This window comes from Cladophialophora bantiana, assembly GCF_000835475.1.
Source record: "Cladophialophora bantiana CBS 173.52 unplaced genomic scaffold supercont1.19, whole genome shotgun sequence".
NCBI lineage: Eukaryota > Fungi > Ascomycota > Eurotiomycetes > Chaetothyriales > Herpotrichiellaceae > Cladophialophora > Cladophialophora bantiana.
In genome coordinates, this window is record NW_015971593.1 from 326338 (window position 1) to 348588 (window position 22251).

Here is a 22251-nt window from a genome sequence, read left to right on the forward strand (position 1 = left end):
TCGAACGCACGTAGCTTTGCTTCCTGTCCTCCGAGATGCCGTCACTGAAGGAATAGGATGATCGTATGGCCGCCTCACCCCGTGGCTTATTAAAGAAGGCATTAAGCCGATACCCGAACAAGGGACCATACTCTTTCGCCGTCTTTAACATTACTGCCTGAGTCACCAAACCCTCGAACTCTCAGTGCGTCTTACAAATCTTCTGAGGAGACAAATCCTACCAGATATGGCGAAGATAACCTCGACCGGGATCTCGGCTTTGCGAAAGCACATGGACGACACGACTGCCGATCCTGTCAAGAATGCCGCAGGTGTCGTCTTTGTGGCAGTCAACAGGCAAGGACAGTCGATCTTTGAGCATGCTTCGGGGACAGCAGGACTGGGAATCGATGTCCCAATGACCCTCGACCACTCCTTTTGGATTGCCAGTTGTACCAAAATGATCACCGGAATCGCTTGCATGCAGCTTGTAGAGCAGGGAATATTGGCTTTGGACGATGTCGAACTCGTCGAGAGACTCTGTCCTGTGGGTTTCTCCTTGGCCGCTCCATGAGTACTGGAATGTTCTATCGCATTCATACCAGACTTTCTGACTATGATTTGTGCTGGTATGCCAATTAGGAACTGAAAGAGGTCAAAGTAATTCAAGGCAAAAAACTGGTTCCCAAGAAGCGAGGCATTACTCTTCGCATGCTCCTTTCCCACACAGGTCAGACTTACCTTCCCGTCCTCTTAGAGTGCCCCTATGTCTCTTCCCATCCACAGAATGTTCACTAAGCCATTCCGCTAGCTGGCTTTGGTTATTCCTTCTTTGACAAGCGCTTGAACGATTTCTACGGCGCGGTTGGACTGAACGAATTCTCTGGCCTCAAGCACGACTATCTGTCCCAACCACTCGTCAACCAGCCGGGCGAAGCTTGGGAGTACGGTATCAATGTCGACTGGGCGGGCATCTGTCTCGAACGTGCCTCCGGGATGTCCCTGAATGACTATTTCCAAAAGAATATTTTCGAACCCATCGGCATTACGCAAATCACCATGTTCCCGTCTGAGGGCATGAAAGCAAAACTTGCGTACATGCACTCTCGCGACCTTCACACAGGAGATCTCAAGCTCGCGGTAGACGGCCACATCAACCACGCCCCGCTTGTTGCCACAACCCAAGCCGAACGCGATGCGATATTCCAACAAGGTGGCGCAGGCTGCTTTGCCCAGCCCAGCCAATACGCCCAGCTTATCAGTGTGCTTTTAAATGACGGTGTCCACGCCCCGACAAACACTAGGCTGCTCAAGAAGGAGACTGTCGAAACCATGTTCACGAACCAAATCCCAGAGTTCCCGGATTTTGCGAGGCAGGCTATCGTACCCCCAAAACCGGAATATTCAAATGTTCTACCTGAATTGTACCCAGAAGCGCACGATATCCCTCAAGGTTGGGGTCTCACATTCTTCTTGCACCTTAGAGACAGTGCAGTGCACAGCAAAGGCACTGCTTGGTGGGCCGGCTTACCGAATCTGTTCTGGTGGGCCGATCGGAGTCGAGGCGTGGGAGGGATGATTGCAACCCAGATCATTCCGTTTGGAGATCCCAAGATTCTGGGACTCTGGGCGACCATGGAGGCGACCATCAACGCGAATCTCGAGTCCTGAGGACAATTTGAGAAGCCTGTAGGAATCTATATAAACGAGCGCGGAATCACTGGGAGCATGGCGGGGCACAAGTGATTCGATCACGACATATTGTAACAGAGTACTTCAGGGTTTGGCGTGCACGCGCAATAACGCACAGGGGCCGGTCAAGTGGGTTGGGAATCGAGAACGCGTTCCTGGTCGGCGCTGACTGTGCAACACGACCACCAACACCATCCCCAGAGAGACAGTAGGTAAGGCAACGAGCGCCTAGCACGGCGGCGGCATTGAGAAGCGGGAAAGGGCTGATGGAAACACTCAGGAATAGGTAGACGACATCGAAAACGTAGAATACTCTGTTCAAACTGTCATGAATGGCACTCTGCCAGCGCTATGAACTGTCTTGCACTCTTCGTCCTTTTTGGTTTGACTTGTGACCAGCTAAATCTCCTTCCTGCTACCCTTATACCAGCCCAACGCAGCCACTTTGCCTTGTTACAATATATATTGACAGGCGGACTTAATGCAACTGTGACTCCGAGATCAAGATGGATCTTGCCAAAAAGGTCGCTCCTGCCAGCTTTCAGATTTGGCCTCATGGTAGAATTCTAATAGTCCCGCGCCCGTCAAACATCTCTCACCCTGTCACGTCCCTGCTGAATCGAACCATTCTCCGCTTCATGGAGATTGCCAACAGGAATGCCATATCCGACTTCCTGCCGAGATCCAGTAGAGCTTCGACGCAATAATCTAGGCTTGAGTAAAGCCGATCCCGATCTCCAGGAAGCCACATGCCTGAAACGCCATGGTCTTCACTCAATGGCTGGTCAATCTCACCAAGCCATCTCAAAAATTGCTCCGAGATTCTGGCAAAGGAGCGAATCATGATCTCAGTCCAGGGCTCTGTGAGAAGCGCGCCGTCCTTGACCGTGGGATGGAATTCGTTGCTCTGGCTGAAGCTGCAGTCCTGCCGCACTCGTCCAACTCGGCCGAGATCGGCCATCTCGAATGCGCTTTGTTTCCTGATGTGGAATAAAAGGCCACACGATTTTCGAATCGCCGAGTGGCACTTATCGGTCTCTCCAGATCTGTCTAATTCCTCGATGAGGTCGACCAGCAGGTAACAGGCTAAGTTCCAGTGACTCGCCAGGACTGAATACCATGACTGGATCTGGAGTGGCAGCTCGTCATGGTGCTGAATGCAGGTCGTGAACAACTGTCCATAATTCCAATTCCAGTGCTCGTAGACTTTGAGAGCTTCCAGGATTAGCTGTTCCAATACTGCCGGCGAAGCACGCCGGAACTGCGCGTTCTGCACTTGCTTGACTTTCCGGTACAGCAGGGCCTTGACAGGTGCCGCCTCTGAGAGAAGTGCACTCGCTGTTTCCTTCGAAAATGGCCACTGCACCGATCCTACCGCGTTGGCGGCCGTGTTTCTCCCAAGAAAGTACTTTCCCCAAGGATTGTCTTCCGCCTTCGGCTCCGTGCTATGCATGGCTGCTGGCACTGAGGTGGAGACTCTCACCACAGGCACGGCACCGGTGTGCGAGCTCTCTAGGGTTTTAGCCTGGCCTGCCTTTCGATCAGTCTCGGATAGGATCACCGAATCTTCATCAGAAACAATGGGTAACCGGTTATTGATGGCTGCGGAGAGCGTGTCGCACATCATGACTAGCCAGAATAACTGATTGAAAGTCATTCGATCTATCAGAAACTCGGAGTAGGCTTCGTCTGGAAAGGGAGGGTTCGATTGGACCGTCATCCACGCCGTATCAAGCCTCGGTCTCTTTGTACTGAGCTTGACTCGTTTCGCAGCTAGTCGCATGAGAGAGTCACGCAGGTGCAGAGGATCTTTATCCAGGTCGAGTAACTCTTGGGTCTCAGCAAACTCGGGCGCGTTCACTTGGTCGACTGACACAAATTCTTCGGTGGGCTGGGCCTGGCATATATGCTCGTCATCACTCCACGTGGCGCTACCAAGGGATCCCATCCTTTGAAAACCATTCAATCCAAGATAGTGGGTGGTTTCTTCTCCATGATTCTTTACCCGTTGAAAGTCCTCTGGCGAGAGTGGACGCTGTGTGAAGCCAAAAATGACCTGCGCAAATACAACCTGAAACGAATCAATTGCCATGGCTTGTTGCAGCGCTCGAGAGGCCTCGTTCCACAGTGTCACTTGAAGAGATCGATCGAAACTGGCTAGTTTAGCCTCGGCAAAGTCGAACAATGACTCGTTGACCAATCTCCCAACTTCGTGGAAGGATTGCTGGCGAGCTCTTAGGGTTCGTATGTCCAATAACCCTGACTCATTGGCGCCACTAAGTTGGGACCACTGGGCTGCAAATGCCATTATCACAGCATTCAGAGCATGCGACGCAAGTCGACTTTCTGTAGGTGACAGTTTACGCCCGCCGAGAACACAAGATGCGCGATCTAGTCTTTGAACCCGCTGAATCATGCCGTTCTTGGTGGCAATGTTCGTTCCATGAAACCGCGGCTGTTGCCATCGTCGTGAGAAAATACCTTCATCGTTGTATGGGCAGCTTTGTTCCGTCACCCAGCACAACAGTGCATTCTCCAGAGTGTCAGAGTAGATGTGCTTTAAGCTTGTTGAGATGAGCAACCTATTGGTTTTCTCTGCCAGATGATGTGCCGGTAGTGCGAAACGCGGTGCGGCCTGTGACGATGCTTCACGCCCTCCGACATTTTCGTCCTCGTTGAAGATTGCCTCTGCAAAGTCGAAAGCCGGCGTCTCCAGCCCGTCCCCGTCGTAGAGAGCGGAAAACAGAGATTCAGTCTTGTCCAACAAATTAGAACGTCCAGCGTAGGTGGAATTGCCCAGTCTGCCGACTGGTAAAGTGTTTTCACAGGGATAACTCCGCACGGATGGGTCGACAGTACTCGGTCCAGGGACGTTTGAATAACATTCAACCTCGGGGTGGTCGGGAAAAGGTGGACGTTGGGGACGGTTTATATTGTTGATCTGATCAAGGTACGAAGTCAGAACAGGGCCTGGCAATGTTGTTGTCACGTTTTCCGCCTGGTTAGAATAAGGCTTTGCCCGTAAAGGAGCACCATGTCTCCTGCCACTTCCCGTGCTGGCCTTTCCACTAGTGACCTCGATGTTGTTCGTTGCTATAGTGATTCGGCTGTTAGGCGGTGCCTGCCCTTTTATTGTGTATAAATTCTGCGTGCTTATGCGCTCAAAGCTGCACGTCTTCTCCAGCCTCAGACAGTTTGAACAGCTCGTCCAGTGAAGGAGAGCAGCATCACAAGCTCGTTTGTAGCGTCGGCAGTAGTCACAGCTCCGATTCTGGCGACGAGAAGTTTTGTAGTGGTATGGGGGGCCAGACCCCCTGGTGTACCCAGAAACCATGAATGAGCGTAAGCCGGACACCAGGGCCGGATAAGGACAGGATTCAATTTGAAGAGGGAGAGAGGGGGGGAAGTGAGCAGTGCCATTACATTTCAGGTGGATTTTATGTCTCCCTTGTCTCCTTGGTAAATGCGGGGTTACCCCCTATTTCAGACCCCAGCTTGCCCAGCCTACTCGGTACTTTCTAGCGGACCTTGTTCCTCTCAGGACTCGACCACAATCGGCGGTGGGTCGGGTGCTGTCGCCGCGTCAAACCTTTCCATCCTTCTCTACATGGAATCGCCAACTGTATATTGCACCGCCCAACCACTTTCCCGCCATCTTTCCCAAGCTCCCGTTCGACCGACGAGTCAATAACCGCCCGGAAACTCTGATTTTTGGTCCCACAGTGCGACTTCGATGCCCTTTTTGCTGATGTCTTAGTCTTGCTCGCAATTTACGAGCAGCTTCTTACCTATATTGAGATGAGGCTTTCGGGTCGACTGTGAGGCCGCGTCATCTGCTGGTGAGATCGGATGGCGCTTTTTTGATGTAACAGAGTAATCATGTCTCTCTGCTGTAAAACTACTCATCTATATGCTGTAGCCTCGCTACAACTGTCGTGGGTCGATAGTGGGTCAGCATGATCGTTCAAGGCTCCCGTAGGTAGGGATCCTTGAGTCGGGCATCGGGGGGGTACCATAGGCCAAGGAGGCACCAACAAGACACTTAGAAGGACTACGTTTTTGATTGTCCTCTTTCTTGACTTTACAGGGCTTGCGTCGTTGTTGTGTCCTTGGGAGAATCATGCCAGCACCTATCTTAAGTGATCTATTTCGTGTCGCCTGCCTAACAAATCAATGGACCATTGTTCCTTCATGTTTTGTAACTTCAGCGCATTAATATACAATTAAGTTCCTTCTTGAGTATTGTGCTCGTCTTGGTGGGGTCGGCGTACGCCTTAGGTGTCGGTGTAGGCGGAATAGTCTTTGGAACGACTTTGGTTGAGAGGCAGGTGTTGCGATAGATGTGTAGCTCAGGGAGTACTCAGCGAGCTCTCATCGATGTTCAGCTAATGGCTCAGCCAAAGCTCAGGTTGATGTGGCGTTCGCTCACCCTCTGGAATTGAACCGTACCGGGCAATTAGGTTTTTCGTTTTCGAGTAACAGGGGTACATTCAAGGTTCGGAAACTTCTTTTCGGGATCCGCATAATAGATGTCCGCATAATAGATGTACGCATACCAAAGCTTAGGCCGAAGACACAGAGCGAGAAGAATGCCACAAAGCGAAATGTTAAGTCGATATTGAAGAATCTCAAGGTCAGTGCTGAAAATTCAGACAAAGGCTATCTGTGTAAGATTACTACTTTATGACGCCTTCTCCCTGAAAAGAAGCAAAATACCGAAAAGGTCTCGATCAAGAACTAGTTCACACCTAGCCTCATCCCTGAGAGACAAAGGCAGTCCATAAAGAAAAAACCCCCCTCGCTTAGGCCACGGTCGTAGTCGGCGTCGCGCTTGTCGTTGTTGTTGTCGTCGTTGATGTGGTTGACGAACCTGAAAGCGAGGGAGAAGGCGCGAGATCTGCTGCCCAGGCTCCGCTGTTGAACTCGGCAAAAGCTTCACTGATCTGGCCCGATGGTGTAATTGTGAAAGTGTCAATACCCTTGACCTCATATTGACCGGATCCGATGCCCTGTGCAAGCCATCGCCAGGCGATCTTGTTGCAGGAGAAGAAGATATCAAGAGTAGTGAGGGTGGGAATAGGTCGCTGTGCTCCTTGACCAGCGATGAACGCAGTCTTGCTAGGGAATGTTTTGCCACCGAGCTGCCCGCTTGTGAGTGCATATTCATGTCAAGGTCATTTGCAAGGGACTTACAGGGTAGCCAGCCAGGAAATTGATGGAATCGCTGGTGTCGGTGAAGTTATCCGCCAACAGCGCATTCGCCTTTGACGCAAAGTCTGGGGCTTGGGGCGCAGTCAAGAATGAAGCAAATGTCGAGACAATATTGGTTGCTTGAGGTGAGTTGAGACAAGTATACGTGGGCGCGGTGATTCCAAGACACGAGCAGGCACTGCTATAACGGGTAGCTCCACTGCAAGCCGAAGCATACGCTGGCACCGTTGGTGTAGGCACTTGGCTGAAGAAAGCCGAGCAGTCTGCTTGACGGGTTGCAAGCGGTGGCTGGGCTGCTGTGCCCGTAACAGCTCTGACCACTGTTAGCCTCGATGATGGCAAGATCTTTCGGCCTTACCTGGCACAATTATCTGCAGCACAAACACCTCGCTCGTAGAATGAGCCGGCACCAAATGGATTGGCAGTCACAAAAGGCATGCTGGCGGCAAGGGCAAAGAGAAGGGACTTCATGGTGGAATGTGTTCTTGGAGTTATCACAGGTCAATGGTCTGGTGGGCAATTTGGTTGAGTTCTTATTCCCCAAGATATCTGTCTTGAACAGCAACACAATGCTCGATGGGAAACAGAGCCTTTTTAATTCTCTTCGAAACAAGCAGAGCACAGGAAAAAGGGGTTACCATATCTCAAGCGTACCACTCTAAGTCCATGCGATTGTCAACAGTCTCAGACAAATCAAAACCGGACAAGGGGTTCGGAGATGGATTTGAGCAAAAATAGAGATCTAGAGCACGATTCCTTCAGTCCAATCTTGGAGTTGTGTCACATACTGGTCGATATTGCACAATACGAACGATGTCGCCTTGCCAAACCCGCTGATTGTCGCCATCGGCTCCAGAAATCGATGGCTCATCTGAATCAGGGACTTGAGTATCGTCGTGGCTGGAGCGTCGTCTTCGAGGCAGTTGATATTGCAAGGAGGCCCGATAGAACCGCAGTGGCTTGAGACAAGCTCGGGATGTCACTTCACATCCAGGCGGTATTTGCGATGGTTGGAAGGGCCGTCAGCCGACTTCTCAACTGCATTATGGAATGGGAGTGATCCCTTGCATAACCTGCATTTGCGGCCTCGGGATTCTCGTGGATCTGGAATGCCACGGTCTCATATGGAGATTAAACTCATGGCAGGATCGATGCCAGCTGCCTCATGAGGGAAGAGGTCTCGAGGGTCAAGGACAGATTGAGGCGAATCGAAAGGAAAGGGAGTTTAGCGAAGGATGGCTGCCAGGCTTGAAGTCGCAGCTGCGTCAAAGGCCGAGCAAGGTCTGGCTGGCACTGGTGGCGCAGGGGATTTGGCCCACCAGCCTGACCAGCCTTAGGACCAAGACGCCCCAAGACAAGCCCCAGGACTAATCGGTACCTTGTAATAGTGGACTTGCCTCACTAGCCTCATTGCCTCACTAGCCGGACTTCCCCGCGTTCGCGCCTCCCGAAAAGAAAATGGAGAGAAAAAAAAAACAGTGACTTTGTGACTCAAAAGAAAATTCTGATTCTCTCCTCCATAGACCGGCTTCTTGAAAACTGCCCCAGCGCAGTGAGGAGGCCCCTGATACTGGTGTCGTTATTGATATTTATCGTGTGCAACATGGCATTCTCATTGAGCAAGAGACTAGCATGTTCTCAGCTTTCAAAGCTTGCCGCTCCCTCACACCAAGCATCTCTCACTTGGCGACGGTATGCCAGTGCCGCCGCTGTGCCCACCTCTTCCAGCATCCCCATTCAGGATGAAACGCAGATTCGGCATGAAGCCTCTGTGCCCAACCCGGATCCTTCCTCCGACTCGCCCACGGCGACCTTTCTGAACCAATCTACTCCCTACATGGTCCCTACCTACGTTCGACCCCCGCCTATGATGGTGCAAGGAGAAGGGTGCATGTTGTACGACAATGAAAACAGACAATATCTGGACTTCACCGCTGGCATAGCGGTAAACTCCTTGGGCCACAGTGATCCTGAAATCACACGACTCATTGCCCATCAGGCACAGCGATTGATCCATGCATCCAATCTCTACCACAATCCCTGGACCCCGACGCTGTCCAAATCTCTGATTGAAGAGACACAGAAGCAGTCGCCCGGCTCGCCTCTGACGCAAGTCTTCATCTCGAACTCTGGCTCGGAGGCTAACGAGGCTGCGTTAAAATTTGCAAGAAAGGTCATATATGCAAAAGATCCGGAGTCGAAGCAGAGAGACATCGTGTCGTTCCATGACTCTTTCCATGGCCGCACCTATGGATCGCTCTCAGCTACTCCCAACAAGAAGTACCAACCCCCATTTGGCCCGATGCTGTCGGGATTCCGTTATGGAAAGTTCAACGACGTTGCGGGTGTCCAACAGCTGGTCAACGAGAACACCGCCGGAGTGATTGTTGAACCAATCCAGGGTGAGGGCGGCGTCAATGTCGCGACTCCCGAGTTTCTCCAAGCCCTCCGCAAGCGCTGCGATGAGGTTGGCGCCATCTTGATCTTTGACGAGATTCAATGTGGCTTATCCAGGACTGGTGATCTGTGGGCCTATACTGCCTCTGGTGTGCATCCAGATATTTTGACATCTGCCAAAGCCTTGGGTAATGGCATCCCTATCGGAGCAACCCTTGTATCGGGCAAGAGCGTTGCACCGTACATCAAGACGGGCGATCATGGTACAACCTTCGGCGGTAATCCTTTTGCCTGTCGAGTCGCGCACCACGTCTTTGGCCGTCTTGCCAAGCCTCAGTTACAGGAAGAAGTTCGAATTAAGTCCACGCTTTTCTTCAGCGCCTTCGAGACCATGAAGGAAAAGTTCCCGGGCATCCTCTCGGAAGTCAGGGGCAGAGGTCTTATTGTCGGCTATCAGCTGAGCGACTCCGCCAAGGGCAAGGTGACGGAACTTATTACTGCTGCACGAGAGCGAGGTCTTCTGGTTATTAGCGCCGGAGACGGTGTCATCAGAATTGTTCCCCCTCTTGTTATCTCGCATGAGGAGATCAACCGAGGGCTTGCAATACTTGAAGATGCCATGAACGTTGTCTTTAACAAGCCAAGTGAAGTGACAGGTACAGCCGGTCAGCAGGAAATGGCTGGTCGCTGAGACTTATTCTGGTTAAACAAGGTTCACCGGCCCCTTCCTGATCCTGAGCGTTATGCCCTCTTTTCACCTTCTGGCACTATCATTCCATGAACGCCACGGTAATCTGGACGTTCAGCCGGTTGCCACTTCCCCGTCAAGATTTTGCCTTCCTCGACCAGCTTAAAGACCTCGACCTTCAGTGGCCTGCAGCATTTGATCATTTCTTTCTCATTGTCACTCCCAAAGCCCCACTGGGAAAGATCTCCTCCTGGGCACGTCGACAGGGCCATCAGAAGGTCCTGTTCTGCAAAAAGTTCGATATAGTCACCTGGTTGAGCAGGGCACGGATTCATAAAGTATCTCCCTTGTGAATCCAGGCCCGTCACCTGGAACAAGTTGATGACATCGTGGACGTCTGATTCGTTGAGACCGAAAGGCAAGACAGCTCTTGTGAGGTTAGAGTGACAATGATAGTCGTACGACGCCTCCGGTCCCGACAATAGCGTGTTGATATAAGGGTCGCACCTGGTGCCAAGGAGGTCGTGGACTCTACCTCCCGTCTCGTCCACTCCGTACCATGAGAGGGAATCGGCGACGATGGTGCACAATGGACGCATATATGGTAGGCAGGACCAGAGGCGATCATATGTTGTAACGTGTGATGAGTGGAGCTGTTTTGTTCGAGAGGCCCAGAACCTCTCACGGGGGTTATTGGCGTTCCAAATATTCAAATCGCCTACCAAAATCGTCAGAACCCGATTGCTCAAGCACAACTTCCCTTACCTACCAACCTGAGGCCCCTCGGGTGTGCTAATTCTGATAATACTCTTAGCTGGGGCCTTCCAAGCACGACCCGAACGGATAGGCAAGACAAATGACTCAACAAGTTCCCTGGGACCTTGCTGAATAGACTGGTACAATTCTTGGTTGACTGTCAAGGGTGAACCGGCAGTCGGTAGATATGCTGGCTGAGGAGTGGGCAACGGTTTCCTCGCTTTCAAGCGATCCTCGCTGGATTGAAGGACCGACATAGTGGCTCGAAGATGCCAACAACCCACACTAGGATGCCGTCTCGTGCTATCTGCGTCGCACTCGCTCTTGTTGCAATTGCCCGACGGGATCGGGGGGGACTATTTATCAACGTCTCGACACGGAGATGTCCGAACTTACACATTGCCATGTTATCAGAGATTCATGTCTCCAATCCGAACCTAGCCCAGAGAGTGTAAGAGTAGTAAGTATTCCCTTCCATCTTGAGCATACAGTTGAGTTGTGAGCAAGGGGTCAGGACAACTCAGAAGGGTTTCAAGCTGCAGATGACACCGGATATCAGGCCACCCACTATGGTCCTTTCCACTGTCAGACATCAGAAGGCGATCCAACGCGTAATGGGTTAGGTAGGTAACTAGGGTTTCAGCGAGATTTCATGCTCCTATGTAGGTACTCATGTTTTTCCCGTCAACCAACCCTTAGACCACCGAACACTCATCTATTTGCATCTCGTGTTGAAGTGTCACGACGAGTGTCAAGACGGTGCTATGGCTCCTGATGGCCAGGGCAGACACGGTCCAAAAACTCGCACAGGGTGTCTAACTTGCAAGCGGCGTCGAGTAAAGTGCGGTCTCGAAAGGCCTTCGTGCACGAGGTGCGTCAAAGCAGGCAGAACTTGTGAGGGCTATCAACTTTCGCTGGTTCAAGAAGATCTAGCGCTTCCTTCGAAAGCAACCACTCCTCCCCGTCTCAGCAATTCTTCATCCTTGCTCTCAGCCTTTCGTGCCACGCAGTCGGAATGGCAAGCCTACCGATTCTACAGCCACAGGGTCGCGTCGATTCTAGGCGGCGCCTTTGATACCGAGTTATGGCAGAAGCAGATGCTCCAGGTCGCTGATACTGAGCCCACTGTCCGTAACGGGATCTTTGCCATCGGAAATCTTTTCAGACATGGCCATAATGGCGCCTCGGATCATGCATCAAACTGCATCTGCGCTCACTGTCGACAAGCACTGCGATACTACAACAAATCCATCTTGGCGTTCTCGCATTCCCTGCAGGAGCCGCGCACGTCTCAAGCGGCCCAAGTTGCTCTTTTATCGTGTATTATCTTTATCTGCCTTGAATTCTACCGGATGAACGACAGTACTGGAATTTCTCTAATCTCAAGGGGATGTAGCATGGTTGCCGAAGCTATGCAAAATCAGCCCGCTTCTGAAACAACTTCGATAAATCCGAAATTGTTGAAAGTGTTCGATCGGCTTTGGCTGCTATCAAGTATGTTCGGCTATCACTTACCAAAACCCTCACCGAAACGGTCTCTACTGTCTCCCTCTGCTCGGGTGCCGGACTTTAACTGCATAGAAGGAGCAAGGGACTCCCTACACGAGATTTTGGAGCTAGTCCAGGACTTGAGATTGCGAGTCTATCAGGCTCATTCAAATTCATCTTCGCCGAAGGATCTTTCTACGGCAACGGCCTCGCTTCAGAGGGAGCAACAAATTGCGCTGTTTCTGCTGGAAACTTGGCAAAGGAATTTGGACATAGTTGTGGCACAACCGGCAATGAGGTCATCTCAGCAATCACTCGCACGTTTAATGTTAAGAGTCCACTACCTAATCACCAAGATCCGCGCCTCTGCAAGCCTAGATCCCTCGGAGATAAGTCACAAAGATCACCTGGATGACTTTAACGAGATTGTCCTCGTGGCAGAGGAGGGCTTGACCGGATTTCCTCTGAAAGATGAAGCAGCGAGTTTCTCGTTTGAAATGTCCTTTCTAGCGCCCCTGTATCTTACTGTCCTCAAGTGTCGAGAACCGACCATCCGAAGAAAAGCTCTTGAGTTGATGCGTCTGACAGGGGCCAAGGAAGGATTGTGGCATAGATCCGAAGGACTTTGTATTGCCGCAAGAGTTATGGAACTTGAAGAAGGCATTGCCGCCTTTGACCTGGCAGAAAATCCACCTGAAACCGCCAATCGTTGGCCGACGCTTTTCTACGATGTGCTTGCTGGGCTGAACTACCGCAAAGCTGGAAAGACGTATGTCGACGTTGTCTATCTCACTTACGATCCAACCAATTTGCAACGCTTCCGCAGCAGGCAAGAAACTCTGGTAGTCGAGGAATGACGATTGGCGGGCACATCTGCGTTCTGGAGCTAGGTTCTCGCACGGTTCTGCCCGAGGATGTTGACCGGGTACATGAGTCAAATATCCATCGTCACCGTGTCCTTAGTTACCCAAGGCTTTCGACAGTCGAGTATAGCATGGATCACCTTGGCCGGGGCGAGGTGAGAGGCTCTGCACCTGAGTACCTGACGACCCATGGCTCTCCACGTTCAAGTTCTCTGATTATGCACAACACCACAAATGGATGGCGCCAGAGGACGTCAGTGGCACCCTACATGCATTTTCATAGCTACCAGGCTCCTCAGCCATACCAGCGAAGGGGAAGCCGACTGCGAAAGCATCATTCAGGGTAGCATGCGTTATACGCCCTTCGGACAACTACGACAAAAGCGGCTTACAATGCGTAGTACTCATAATAAGTCCAGCCAGAAAAGGATAGAACAAGCATTCACTCTCATCTGCGGATTGGCTCGTTACGATTTTGGGGTCTTGAACAACTCATGCATTACCAGCTCGCTGGCGTCTGAGCGATCTACATGCTACGGCCTGGCCCCAGACCCCCGAACAGACTAAAGCACGCCATTGGCGCCGTCTCCGTTACGCAGCCTTGCCGTCCATTCCCCATTCGGTGCGGTTTCCGAGATCCGAACAGTCTTTCACAACCACACTGTATGCAGGGCATGCCCCCGTTGTCCGTAGACCTCATCCCTTCAGTCTCTTGCTCTACATGCAATTGAAACTCCAAAATTCGCAGCTCGTTGAAAAGCATGCTGTCGTCGTCAATCTCAGCCACTTGTGGGACTCGTCACGAACCGCAAGGTAAGTGTACTCGGTGCACGAAATGCCATTTCGTTAAGAGGATGTGCTGCCTTTGCTCGCTCTCTTTCCCGAACGCGGTCAAGTGTATGACTCGCAGTCTGAACAATTTCCACGGTGCTCCATCCTCTTGAATTGGGATTCTATTCCCAGGACCTGTCGAAGATGTCCACAATATATGCTGCCTGGTCTAGTGTCAACGCCACGATGATCATATCTCCCGAAGATGCGAGACCGACGTTTGGAACCCCTGGTAGTTCCCTAGGCACCTTTATATCGGCCTGTATAAGTAGACTCGTGCTGGCCTTGATCGAAGGCATGCCAACGACATAGCACCCCTCTTCATTTCGATTTCAGATCACAACCATTCTAAGCATCAGGTTTCACCGTCGTTGCCTTGTTCTGGTTTAATTCACGCTCTCCTATGGCTCCCTTGTGGCAAAGTCTCGCATTGATCACTTCTTTCCATGCTGCGCTGCTTCGGGCTCAACTTCAATGCCCTCCTCTTGGACCGATCTTGCCACCACCAGCAAACCTGACGCGGAATTCGCAGCTCCAACAAGTCATAGCGGCAATTGACGCTCAGTTGCAAAATTTCAGCTCCTCGCTCAATGCAACAGCCCTTTCGATCGGTGTGAGGTCCATCCACGAGACCGAGCCTCTATTGAGTTTCCACTACACGCCTTCAGTCTTCAACAAGAGTGGCACCCACAAAGTCAACGGCGACACTATCTATTCCATCGGAAGCACTACCAAGCTCTTCACGGCTCTCTCGATCCTCCAGCTTCAGGGGAAAGTTAATCCAGCCGATCCGATCACCAAATATGTGCCGAAGCTTGCGCCAATGTCAAAAACTCATGACTCTTTACTGGCTGTTGACTGGGAGACTGTCACTGTGGATGCTCTCGCAAGCCATTTGGGCGGAATCGGCGCAGATCGTACGTAACACTCGAGACTGACGAGAAACAAAGAGAGGGTTGACCATGGAACAATCGGCAGTCACCAATAACGTTATCCCATATATTTCTGGCATTACCGAAGAGACTGGCCTGCCGCCATTGACTCAGTCCCAAGACTCACTCTCTTGCGGCGGAGCTCCAGGTACTCCTGGGTGCAGCTGGGATGGTTTGTGTTTTTGGCCCTCTGGCACCTAATCAGTCGATCGTTCGTTCCACTAACATATATGAGTTAGATTTCTTCGACAATTTTGGTCGACGGCCTCCTGTCGACGCCCCCTTCACGACGCCAGTCTACTCGAACATCGGATACGCGCTTCTTGGTCGAGTGATTGAAAATGTCACGGGCAAGACTTATGCGGCATATCTTCAAGACGCTGTCTTCACGCCGGCCGGAATGAGCCACACGTTCGTCGGTGCCCCCTCTAATAGCTCCATGGGCTTCATTCCCGCTGAATCAAACTGGTGGGGCACGTCCCTTGGATACGAAAATAGGTAACGAGCACTCCGCACTCCTTACGTGTGACCCGGCCCAGGAAGACCCCTGTTCTAACTGATGGGCAATATATGTGTGTGTGTGCAGCTCGGGCGGCATCTACTCGACCAACAACGACCTCTTATCCTTTGGCACCGCGATCTTGTCGTCGAAGCTGGGTCTTTCACCCGTCCAGACCCGCGCGTGGATGAAGCCTAAAACTTTCACGTCCTCCGCTGGCGTATCCGTCGGTGCGCCGTGGGAAATCGCCCGGGGCGCGAACCTCACATCGGACGCGCGCATCATAGACTTCTACACCAAGACCGGCAACCTAGGTGACTACACGGCCATCCTGGTGCTGGTCCCGGACTACGACCTGGTGGTGGCCGTCAACCTCGCAGGGCCGGACAGCTCGATCGCGACGATCCAAGTCGTCTTTTCGACCCTGGTCCAGTCGCTCCTGCCGAGCGTCGACCAGGTCGCCAAGGATGAGGCGTCGCGCAAGTACTCAGGCATGTACACCTCCCCATCCTCGCCCTCGTCCTCGTCCCGGGGGTCCAACTCGAGCATCACGCTCTCGGTGGACGAGTACGGGCTCGTCGTGTCGGCATTCTCGGCCAACGGCGTCAACGTGCTCGGCGGCAGCACCGGCTACGCCGCCCTCGTCGGCGCCGCCGGTGCAAGCGCAAACACCACGATCCGTCTCTACCCTTCCAACCTCACGGCGGGAAACCAGAGCGCGTGGCGCGCCGTGTACCAGACTCTCTCCACCGCGGAATTGGACGCCTTCGACGCGCAGCTCTTCTTCCCCCAGGGCAGTTGCCAGTCGTGGACGGGGTTGGACTTGCTGACCTACGGCTTCGAGGCGCTGGATTACTTCGTCTTTACCGAGGACCAGGACGGAGTTGTTGTCCAGGTGGAGCCCAAGGCGTGGAGGGTCGTCATGAACAGGACGGATTGACTGACTGATTGTGATTAGGCCGAAGGGCCATGTAAGGCTTTAAGCTTAAACAACCACACGAGGGTTGAATTGGATTGTTGTGTTGTGTTTGTCTAAAAATGCACGTTCACAGCAAAGGGGGCGTTATGTTGTGCTTGATCAGGTAGCCAAAGAACTGTGTAGGTAGATGGAGATGTCGGGATTCAAATCATGATCTCGTTCGATTAAACTTAGCGGAGCCATGCTATTAAATTAAGTCACATTTGATGTCCAGAATGCGCCGTACATTCATCAACGACCAAAGCGGTTGCCGTGCGAACCTGAAGTTGACTGATACTCGGAAGGCTTGAAGCTGAGTGTCCCAAAGAGAAAGAAGCTGGCTTGCCGCCGGAGAAAAGCCACTCCCGTCCTGAAGGATATTCAGAACAAGTTTTTCAGCTGCAGTTGTGGAGAATGCCATGTCTGACAGTCCCATTCATTCATTCGCTTTCTCAGTCCCCCCAACCACTTACCCTCGGGTCATTCTTCCTTTGTTGCTAGATTGTCGAGTTTTGACATTCCGCAGACCTGTCCTACACCTCCTCTCTTACAAGAGGCATTAGGCGATCCTTCTCCGGGGAGCCGACTGCAGACACGTCTTCCCCGGCAAGCTCGTCTGCGAGCGGCACCCGCGTTTTGTCTGCGTGATCTTTCAGGATTTCAGTGAGCCGTGTCTGGTAATCCCAAGATCTATTGATCATAATCCGGCGCCTGCGCAAAGAACGTCCCATGCTTTCTTTTGTGGCTGGGGCAAAAGACCAGTCTAGTCCCGTTTTGATGCGCGGCCGGCGATGCGGTTTGAATCGGCCCTCCCATTCATCATTGAGTCTCCCCGGGGTACTGACTTCGTTGCCAGCTTCTTGCAGCCACTTTTTCCAGGCGTCGTTCGTAGGCGCTATGGTTGTTGCCTCGTTCAACCATTGGGATGTGCCAGTCAGAACAATAGCAGTCCAGAGGGCGCCTGTGAAGTTTCTTGCCTTCGGGTTCTGCTCGAAAATCGTTTCGGCTCTTTTTTTTGCTCGATCACGCCTTTTCTCCAAGATCCAGGCCTCTTCGAATCGACTCCACTCGTGTCTGACCTTCTTTTTAAATTCCTCAACCCGTCCAGTCACAACCAGCCCGTCAGGTTCCTGATCCTGTGGATCTTGTATTGGGATGATATCTGTTTGGTATGCATGTTGCCAGTGATATTTGCAAGGGTTCAGGGCAGATACGGCCCAGTAGAGGACGTTCAACAAGATATACGAAGCAGCGAAGGCCACTTGAAGGATGTTGGATGCGTTCGCCAAAGACACCACTCCCGCCATAAGCATGACTGTCGAGAACAGAGCTAGGGTACGATAGGGTGTGTCTAATTCGAGTTAGATCAGTTATTCTCCAGCTCCGATGACAGCGGCAGCTTACCATCAATGACATATTGTGCATGTTCCGTCTGAAAATACAGGCGAGCAATATTTTCGGAGCTTGGCCGAATCACTCGGATCGATCCCTGGCACGCAGTCCATAAGTATACGCTTGGGGATCTTCAAAGTGAATCTTCGTCAATCCGCATCGCACCCCGGGTGAGATGAGGTTTCCTGCAGAGTTGGTTCATGCTTCTTCGAAACAAGGACCCATGCCAAACCACCCGCAATCAACAAAGAGGAGCAACCTAGAGGGCGCCGGACTCACATTGGGATAGTAAATAATGACATCTGAGCGAGGGATAACGCGCCCACGGTCCTTTTCCACTTTCGGCTCCTGGAATACCAAACTCCAGTGAGTACCAAAGCCCACAAACGAGCTCACCATCGACAGCATGATGGTAGCTAGCAAGGAGAAGCCATCGTGGTAATAAACAGAGAGACTGATCAAAGCCAGGGCCATGGCACATCCGGCAACGGAAACCCAGAATAAGGGGCCATATTTCTTTGGGCCAAATGAACGAAGCGTTTTTGTTCCTGGCGGCGCATCTTTTCGCGTTACCTGGACAAGCTCGACTTGGTAATCTTCCAAAGGTGCCGGATGAAGCAACTGGGCGAAGAAATTGATTTCCTTTTTCACTGTGCCACTGTAAGCTCCGGCGACGATCCCGGGAGCTGTAGGCAGTCGGTATTTTCGCTCATGTTCAAGCAAAGCGTGAGGGGCTGGCATGAGCCTAGGTATCGTGGACCACCAGGAAAGGCTTGTCACTTGGGCATTTCGAGTTATGGACCCTTCTCCCAGCACAGCGATGATACCGACAATGTCCAGCTGCAAGTCTCCAAACTTGTCAATCCAGCGCATCTTCGAAGTGTTGAGCAATCTCAGGTCAGGCTGAAGGGACCCAATCACATTCTGAAAAGTCGGGCTCAACAATACCTGGCACCTAGTGGTTTCCGCCGTCTTTTGTCGTGCGGCTGAACAACAGGGTCGAAAAGCATGGAGAGGTGGATTGTTCGAGCCTTACGGCTGGAGGGGTAAGGTAAGCCATATATACCTGTAGGCAGGTTGCGCACCATTGGCATGGAAATATAACTCTGTGCAGGTGCGATTTTAGGTCAACAACCTGGACGTCGGTGCCGCATTTGGCCCAATGCAGCGGATTGAGACCCCCAATCAGGACATGCTTCGGTTAAGCGGTCGTGGACTCGATGCGGCCAGCCTGCGCTCTCATCCGAGAGGATGGCGGTGCTTCAGAGCATCTCGTCGCAGGGGTCCCCATGAATCCAGATTCACGAAGCCGCATGCGGTACTGGGTCCCTCCTGAATCTTTGTAACAAGTCGTGTAATCCCTTCTGGCGGCCACTGCCCTGGGCGATGGGCCGAAGCGTAGCTCCCGTTTTGCGTTGACCGTTGGCGAGGGATTGTGGGCGAGCCACGAGTTTCGCCTTGTCTGAGGCGAATGGGCGGCCTTATCTGCCAGCAAGGAAGCTTGTAGGGTCTTGGAGGCTGTGATAGGCGTCGGACACTGGCAGGGATCGCAGGCCAATGACGGCAGCAAGCTGAGAAAGGCAAGCAGATGCTTCAGCCAGTGGAATCTGTTTCACAATAGCCTCATCCAGCCCATCCAGCCCATCCATGCCCATCCAGGGGCCCACATTCGCGGTGGATTTGGGCGTGTGCAAGGTGGTTTTCAGGAGGGCGCCGTGGGGGCTCGAGCGGGATTTCATGCCCATCATCGGGGCTGTAGGCTGCTTGGAGGATTAGTTGGTTGTGAGGGAAATATGGAGTGATGGATCGCAGTTAGATCGAAGGTATTGGCAAAGATATAATCCTCGAGGTCTGTGTCCGGAATCTCGCAGCGCAGTTAGACTTGCCTTGACTCGGTTCTGCTGAGGACATACCGCAAACCCAATAACCCCGCCATTTCAACACTGGCCTGCCCAGCCCGACTGAGGCTCTTCTGAGTGAATGGCCTTGCACCCCTCCCAGCCCTGCCCGTCCTCCCGCCCTGCAGCCGCGAGGGACCAGAGGGATCCGGCGCCCGCTGCAAGCGCCTGTCTCCGGTGCCAAACACACCAAACGCTCTCCCTATCGATTTCCCCATCCAGCCCATCTCAATCACCTTCTAGGTCCCCACTACCGCAATCTAGAAACAAATGCACCCAGATGTCGACACCTGAGCCCGCCGAGGGTTCTCATCCTTCCTCGATCCTGAACTTGACCAAAAAGTTCAGACATCTAGGACGTCTTCCCTCGAGCTGGATCAAAGCAGGCGTACGCTTCCTCCCTCTTACAATCTCCGCAAAGTTTGGGCTCGCTAACCGCATTGCAGGACGACCGTACTCCTCCCGAAGAATCCTACCTCTGCGACACTTGCCTCCGTCTGGACCTGAACCTCGAGTCATTCTACATCCAGGAAGATGACCGTGAGTTTGAGAGGACGCATAAGCCTCGATATTTGGGCAGATTATCCCAAATCCGCCATAAAACCCACTGCCCTCACTGCCGACTGGTGCTCGAAATAGCCGATCGTCCTTCCGACCAACGAAACCCCAGTCTTCACGCTGATGATGATCCCTTGTGTTACGCGCGTTGGGTTATAGACGGGCAGGAAGACCTGGGACCCGACCCCAATCGCCCGGGAGAACATATATTCAAACCTAAGACACGACGGTTGCTAATATATAGTGACCCTCAAGCATTCAAAGATGGATACATCGTCCTTCTTGCGGACGACGCCCCGAGTCGAGAATTCTTTGGGCGCAGAATCGCCTCTTCTGACCTGCTCGATCCCCAGCAACTTCGTCAGTGGCTGCACGACTGCGAAACCTACCATGGCATGGAATGCGAAGAGTCGCTGGTACATCCTGATCTGCTGGGACAACCCAAAGACGTCTTTCGCGCGATCGATGTGGACAGGATGTGCATTGTCGAAACTCCCCAGTCTTCCCGCTATGTCGCCTTGAGCTACCTTTGGGGCAAGAACTTCGCCCAGCTGTTTACAACCTCCAAAAACCTGCCGAAACTGTCGCAACCTGGTGCGCTCGAGAAGGAAAAGCTTCCTCGGACGATTAAAGACGCCATCAAGCTCACAAAGATGCTGCAAGAGAAATATCTGTGGACGGATAGCTTGGCGCTGTTGCACGACGACGGATTTCAGTATCATGACGACTGGGTCTACGCCAGAGCTGCTCTGACCGTGGTTGCCGGTTCGGGCAAGGACGCCAATGCCGGTCTACCGGGAGTAAGAAAAGAGTCCCGAACATTCCACCAAGAGATCGAAGAGGTGAAGCCCGGCCTGCGGCTGATGGTGTCCCATCTTGCTGAAGGTAAGTTTTGGTTGGACCCTTGAGCTCAGGGATGGCTGCTCATGTTTTCCAGATTACATTTCAACGTCACAATGGGATTCTCGTGCCTGGACTTTCCAGGAGAGAATGCTTTCAAGGCGGTGTCTGCTGTTTGTCAACGGGCGGATATATTATCAGTGTCGGCGGACCACATTCTGCGAAGATATGGAAATGCCTCGATCCAATGGCTGGTCATTGGACTCGATCGATATGCCAACCAGAATCTTCCGGGAGAAACCGTTTGTTCAGTTCACCTCAGCGGTGGAACTATACACCCGACGAGAATTGACGAATCCAAATGATATCCTGAACGCTTTTGAAGGAGTGCAGCTGGTATTAGAGAAACGGATCGGAGATAAAATATACTATGGCGCCCTCGAGACAATGATGGACCCATCTTTGCTGTGGGAGTCGACGAAAAGGCTGTCTCGACGAGCCGGGTTTCCGAGTTGGTCGTGGTCCGGTTGGATAGGGGAGATACAGTGGAAGTTCACCGAGGTGGCTCGATCTTGGATTGAGTGGCATGCTGATCAGGTCATTGGCATCCATTCGTTCCCCAAACAAGCCTATGAACGGATACCGCCACCTATACCCCAGCCAGCGTACCTTGGACCGATGTCGAACCACAATCTAAGCACCCTGCTTCCTTTATTACACTTTAGAACGGTCACGGCGCAGTTCAAGCTCACCTCGCCGGCACTTATTCACAAATCAGTAATATCTCCCTTGAGGAAGAGGCTTACTGGGCCTAGCGCTTTGTCAACAGTACGACCAGCTCCCGCAGATCCTGGATTGATTAGAGCAGGCATTGCGGATCGGAATGGATTGTGGTGTGGCACTATTGACCTTGATGCGGCCTGGATGCCACGTGTTGGGACGCCGCTGGATTTCTTGGTCATGTCAAGGGTAAGTTCATTTACCGATGATGAATTGGCGATATGGGAGGGCACATTACCAGATGACGTGGAGGACGTGTTAAACCAGCGGAGCTACGGCGTTTATATTCTCATGTTGGTTTCCAAGAGGGGCGGAATATACTACCGTGAAGGGTTGGGACGGATATTAACAGAGGCGTTGGACAGAGCCCTCGAGCCTGGGCCGAAATGGGAGGACATAGTGCTTGGGTGAGAAGTTGAGTAGATGATATCGGGCACATGTTGTAGGGAGCCTTTCCGTTGCAACGATACTAGAGGCGCGTTTGTCCAA

At 52.3% G+C, this 22251-nt stretch overlaps 9 protein-coding genes across 9 annotated transcripts; 5 read left to right on the forward strand and 4 right to left on the reverse strand.

Moving 5' to 3' along the window:
- Nucleotides 1–226: 226 nt before the first annotated feature.
- Z519_10684 (uncharacterized protein) lies at nucleotides 227–1650 on the forward strand (the record flags this gene model as incomplete). The annotated part of the gene is made up of 3 exons (XM_016768400.1): nucleotides 227–526; nucleotides 622–709; nucleotides 791–1650. 3 exons carry the CDS (start codon nucleotides 227–229, stop codon nucleotides 1648–1650), a joined length of 1248 nt encoding a protein of 415 aa, XP_016615307.1.
- A 616-nt stretch (nucleotides 1651–2266) lies between these two features.
- Nucleotides 2267–5005, reverse strand: Z519_10685 (uncharacterized protein; the record flags this gene model as incomplete). Its single annotated transcript, XM_016768401.1, has 1 exon — nucleotides 2267–5005. The coding sequence occupies one exon, from the start codon at nucleotides 5003–5005 to the stop codon at nucleotides 2267–2269; it is 2739 nt and encodes a 912-aa protein (XP_016615308.1).
- A 1468-nt stretch (nucleotides 5006–6473) lies between these two features.
- Z519_10686 (uncharacterized protein) lies at nucleotides 6474–7320 on the reverse strand (the record flags this gene model as incomplete). Its single annotated transcript, XM_016768402.1, has 3 exons — nucleotides 6474–6812; nucleotides 6865–7195; nucleotides 7241–7320. 3 exons carry the CDS (start codon nucleotides 7318–7320, stop codon nucleotides 6474–6476), a joined length of 750 nt encoding a protein of 249 aa, XP_016615309.1.
- A 1165-nt stretch (nucleotides 7321–8485) lies between these two features.
- Z519_10687 (uncharacterized protein) lies at nucleotides 8486–9970 on the forward strand (the record flags this gene model as incomplete). Its single annotated transcript, XM_016768403.1, has 1 exon — nucleotides 8486–9970. The coding sequence occupies one exon, from the start codon at nucleotides 8486–8488 to the stop codon at nucleotides 9968–9970; it is 1485 nt and encodes a 494-aa protein (XP_016615310.1).
- Nucleotides 9971–10020: 50 nt separating this feature from the next.
- Z519_10688 (uncharacterized protein) lies at nucleotides 10021–10980 on the reverse strand (the record flags this gene model as incomplete). Its single annotated transcript, XM_016768404.1, has 2 exons — nucleotides 10021–10685; nucleotides 10737–10980. 2 exons carry the CDS (start codon nucleotides 10978–10980, stop codon nucleotides 10021–10023), a joined length of 909 nt encoding a protein of 302 aa, XP_016615311.1.
- Nucleotides 10981–11487: 507 nt separating this feature from the next.
- Nucleotides 11488–13068, forward strand: Z519_10689 (uncharacterized protein; the record flags this gene model as incomplete). The annotated part of the gene is made up of 1 exon (XM_016768405.1): nucleotides 11488–13068. One exon carries the CDS (start codon nucleotides 11488–11490, stop codon nucleotides 13066–13068), a length of 1581 nt encoding a protein of 526 aa, XP_016615312.1.
- Nucleotides 13069–14308: 1240 nt separating this feature from the next.
- Z519_10690 (uncharacterized protein) lies at nucleotides 14309–16276 on the forward strand (the record flags this gene model as incomplete). Its single annotated transcript, XM_016768406.1, has 4 exons — nucleotides 14309–14822; nucleotides 14884–15009; nucleotides 15077–15335; nucleotides 15424–16276. 4 exons carry the CDS (start codon nucleotides 14309–14311, stop codon nucleotides 16274–16276), a joined length of 1752 nt encoding a protein of 583 aa, XP_016615313.1.
- Nucleotides 16277–16827: 551 nt separating this feature from the next.
- Nucleotides 16828–18559, reverse strand: Z519_10691 (uncharacterized protein; the record flags this gene model as incomplete). Its single annotated transcript, XM_016768407.1, has 3 exons — nucleotides 16828–17645; nucleotides 17699–17783; nucleotides 17966–18559. 3 exons carry the CDS (start codon nucleotides 18557–18559, stop codon nucleotides 16828–16830), a joined length of 1497 nt encoding a protein of 498 aa, XP_016615314.1.
- A 1305-nt stretch (nucleotides 18560–19864) lies between these two features.
- On the forward strand, nucleotides 19865–22173 carry Z519_10692 (uncharacterized protein; the record flags this gene model as incomplete). The annotated part of the gene is made up of 3 exons (XM_016768408.1): nucleotides 19865–19972; nucleotides 20031–21027; nucleotides 21080–22173. The coding sequence occupies 3 exons, from the start codon at nucleotides 19865–19867 to the stop codon at nucleotides 22171–22173; spliced, it is 2199 nt and encodes a 732-aa protein (XP_016615315.1).
- Between the last annotated feature and the right edge of the window lie 78 nt (nucleotides 22174–22251).